The sequence below is a fragment of the Austrofundulus limnaeus genome, unplaced genomic scaffold, assembly GCF_001266775.1.
Source record: "Austrofundulus limnaeus strain Quisiro unplaced genomic scaffold, Austrofundulus_limnaeus-1.0 Scaffold327, whole genome shotgun sequence".
NCBI lineage: Eukaryota > Metazoa > Chordata > Actinopteri > Cyprinodontiformes > Rivulidae > Austrofundulus > Austrofundulus limnaeus.
Window position 1 is genome coordinate 195,885 of NW_013952729.1, and position 4,330 is coordinate 200,214.

General features: G+C 39.3%; 1 protein-coding gene across 1 annotated transcript in view; it reads right to left on the bottom strand.

The window, feature by feature from the left end:
* Nucleotides 1-3,518, bottom strand: part of LOC106527469 (tetratricopeptide repeat protein 7B) — a gene marked incomplete at its 5' end in the record, with an annotated part of 7,933 nt that extends 4,415 nt beyond the window's left edge. The window contains 3 exon segments of the mRNA XM_014022362.1: nt 418-558; nt 1,961-2,011; nt 3,421-3,518. Of these exon segments, the coding sequence (XP_013877816.1) occupies nt 418-558; nt 1,961-2,011; nt 3,421-3,518 (290 nt within the window).
* Nucleotides 3,519-4,330: the final 812 nt, after the last annotated feature.

The following is a 4,330-nucleotide window of genomic DNA, read 5'->3' on the forward strand; positions in this document are numbered from 1 at the left end:
GTATTGAACCGAACCGAACCGTATCATTGCACCCCTAATTATTAAGTAATAAAAAATACAGATACACCTAAAATCAAGCATCTAAAATATTTAAAATACTAATTTTTCTAATTTAAGTACTCAAAGGTCAAGACATATTGAAACATTAATGACAAATATTTCAAGTAAAACATTTTTCTGGAACATTCCTCTATTTTAGTTTAAGTTAGTTTAAGTTTTGACCCATCAAGTTTGCAAAAAAACTGACCAGGCGGCTGCAGGACCTGAAGCTGAGACGTGGGAACAATAAAAAGGAAATTAATGAGAATAAAATTCAAATATCAGATTTTTTTAAAATTAAAACCACCAGCTGACTGTTAAGATGTCCGCAGATAATCTGCTGCTTTGAAAGCGTTGAAATAAAACAAAGGTGTGCACCTGCGTGAAGCCAGATCTGAGCCAGCGTCATCCAGGGGTGCAGGGGTCCGTGTTTGGGGGCGCTGCTCTGCAGGGATGAGGCGACCTCCGACAGAGCCTGCTCCACCCGGCTGGCTGCGATGGACGTGGCGTGAACAGAGCCTGCCGGGAGCGGTGGGGAAGAAATCGCAGCGTTAACGCGTCAAACATGCCGATTTACTGCAGCTGTGTTAAACAGATGTGTTTTATGAGCGTTAAAGCTGGCAGCAAAACTCACTGAACACAGTTAATGTATTGGATCAACCAGTTCAAAATAAAAAAACATGCATGAACTGCAGCTAAACTTTGACGGTTTGTCACCTTTTTTAAAATTTAATTAGAAAAACGGTCAAAGCAAAGCGACGTGATAACATAAAGTCATTAGTGCCACTCATAAGAAGCTGCTGTGTTACGTGTGAGTTCAGAGCTGAAAATAAACACTTCAAAAATAATCATTATTTAAGCTGGTTTAGATTTTTTAGATCCTTTATTTAGTTTGAGTTTAGTCACCTGAATGTAAAAAACTAAAAGGTAAACACTGTTTGGTTCACACGGCGTATCTTCCATTTTAAACTTACAAAATTTCCAGGTTTAATAATCGATTTCAGGTAGAAACATTCACTATAAATGTTCAGTAGATTGAACATTTATGGGCTTGTTTTGACATTCAGGTGTTGATGCAACACGAGGTTCTTTTTGTGAAGCCGTTTTCTAATTCAGAGCAAAATAAAATGGACCAGTTAGACAAAGTAAACAGCTTTTATGTTGCTRATATTTAAGCTTTTTTAGGTTTACAAGGTTTCTTAAAAAGAAAAAAACTAAAAATATAGTAAAACAATATGAAAACATTTTAGGTTATCGCTTTTTTTATAAAAAGAGTGGAAGATTCAGTAAAAACAAACTGTACACGTTTAAAACTTGTGCACTAAACATGCTCAGTGTTAAAAAATGCAACTGACTGTTTTCTATATTTACAGAGCTGTATATATTTTGACCAAATAAAATTATTTTAAGGGATAAATTTGTCCTTTAAGCCACGTTTCTTTCCCCTCCCAGCCTCCTGTTCATCATCAATCAGTTAAATCAGCCATGACACTTTGTTTTAATGGCTTTGAAAGATAGTAAATCAGTGTTGTGTTTATTCTTGTGAAAATTAAACCCACGTGTCAGAAATTCACAACCAGGAAGCTGCTTCTCGTTTCGCTTCCTGCCGTCGCTTAATTATTTGGCAGCTTTTAAAAAGGAAAACTCGCAGGAAGTGAATTTTAAAACAACCTCAGCTTCTAAAAGCAGCCAAACGTTTGCCTTTGTGGTGCGTTAGTGCAGCTTCAAAGTGACAAAATGCAAAGAACTTCACAGAAGTTCCACTTTGTGTCACCGTTTTTCCTCCTGAAACTGGCTGCGGACGTGGGGGTGAAGCAGAAAACACACATATTTTTATCCATGAACCGCACCGGGTGGGGAAGATGGGAGGTAAGCAATGAACAAAGGAGGGAGATATGATGGAGGTTAGATGGCTACTTACAAACAGAAAATATGGAGGAAAAACCAAGAGTGTTAGCGTCCGGAAGGCCGCCTTGAAAAGAAAAAAACAAACAAAAAACAAAACGGAAGGGTGGGAAAAAAAAGATAAGATGATTGTTAACGATTGAGAGGAAAAACAGAAGAAACTCATTTTTAATAAATGAAAAGTTAAAATAAAATAAACCTTTTACTCCGCATCACAAAACACAGCCTTATCTGATCACTGTATTAAAATAAACTAAATAAAAATAGAAACTATATTGTGAAAAGATGCCGACACTTCAGGTAAACGGAGTTGATTCTACAGTTTTACTCCCGGACATCGCTCCACTTTGTCTTAAAGTCCTACTTTTCAGAAGCACGAGGTTCTAGATTAGTTGCAGATTTTGTACTAATCACTGTTGTGTAATCTGTGACATTTAAAGGGGTGAGAAATGAAAACTTTATTTGTTAAAAGGCTCAAACTTTCAGCTTTAAACAGTCTGATTAGGAGGCTAAGCTTCCTACTGTTGCAACAAACAGCTGGTTTACAATCAGAGCCTTTGTTATTTTATTTAGCAACAGAGGGTTTAGCGTAATGTTGACAAGAACTTTTTATTTTTTACTGCATTTTGTCGTAATCAAAGTTCAACCTCTGACCTTAAATAGTAAGCCGATAAAGGAGAGCGGACGATCTATGAAAAGTTTAAAGGTTGGAAGTTAAAGGATTTTTTGTTTTATTTTGTAAACCGCGTGGCTAAAAGCTAACAGAACGACACGACCGGTTCTGGAAATCTGATGATTGAAGCATCACAAACCCAAATTCTGCGGGGATGATTTGGATCAGCTAAAATTCGTCCTCAAGCCTGACTTCTTTTTTTTTTTTGTTTGTTTTTTGGTAAAAACTGAACTCACTTTGAAGTTCAGCAGGTTTACTTCTAAAATTTGACAAAAAAAGTGATTAGCGAGAGTTACACCACTAAACATGCAAATCCATCTCTGAAGCGTTCCAGGTCACTCTCCACACCATGCCATGGACTGAGTGTCCACAAAGACAGATTACGGTTGGGGAGTTGACGTAGAGCGACGTGGTTGCAAAATGACTGAGTCCTGGTCTTGAAGGGTGGAGGAGGAGGAGGAGGGGGAGGAGAAGGGAGGGAGGAAGGGTTCCTAGGTGGAGGGGGAAAAAGAGGAGGCTGGAACATAAAGGAGGGAGATGAAGGAGAGGACAGCGGAGAGGAGAGGGGGGACGCAGTGGACGGGGAGGTGGGGGAGACCGATTCGAAACCAGAGAGGGAAGAGGAGGAGCCTGAGACTACAAACAGGAAATAAAAACAGAACAAAAAGTCAAATTAATCAAGAAAGAAAAGGGAGGAAATAAAAACAGAGCAGACTGATGCGCAGAGAATAACTGTGAAGGATTTTTTTTCTTTTTTTGGAGGTGGGGGGGACATTTGTGTCTTGTTTTTGTGGACTTCCTACCGGTCTCAGGGTCGCTGAAGTCAGGCAGCGTCATGGCGTTGAGCTGCCGTCTGTCTGCGACGGCTCTGTCCAACAGGCTGCTGCCGCGCCCCGAATCACTGCCAGGAACACAAAACAACAACATAACACACACGGAACAAAAGAGCTTCTGTGCGACTCGCTGAACAAGTCGATCCGGCCGTAATCCGACCTGTTAAAGTGGCAGAGTTATCGGAAGAGATGCTGAGTCAGCGGATTACTTGATCACAATCCACGCGTGTGCTGTTTGAACAAAACAGTCTGGGAGGGATTCGGGAAAGCTTTGCAACCAGTTTAATCTGTGCATTCATACGTAATCTATTAATTTAGAGAAGTTTTACAACTTAAAGGGAACCCCRACTAGTTGTAACATTATATTTGATAAACAAAAACTAGTTAAACAACTTTAACATGTTAAAGCTGTTCTAATCTGTTAATTTGGAGAAGTTTTTTTACTATAAATCACAGACTAAAAATACTCCAGACTTAGTTTTTATAAATTTAAAACATWTATAGTCACATGGACAGCGCTATAATATTTGCGCTGCAAAGCATACTGAGTAAATGACGTTTACCAGGTGCTCCGTTGGTGCGAAGCTGCTAGCGAGCTCCTATCCATCCTGAAGGTTAATCTTAGATAATATTTGACAATCAGCCCTTTTTAATGAAACCAGAGCGTTGACGGAGAGGAGAAGGTAGAAATGACCCTGAAACAAAAACTAATGATGGAGAACGACAGAACTGCTTCATGGGAGGAGAACCCCAGCTTTAGCATGTTAGCATTTGTGTTAGCGCCCGAGCTAATACGTAGCTATACAATATATATATATATATACATATACACTCACCGGCCACTTTATTAGGTACACCACGCTAGTAACGGGTTGGACTC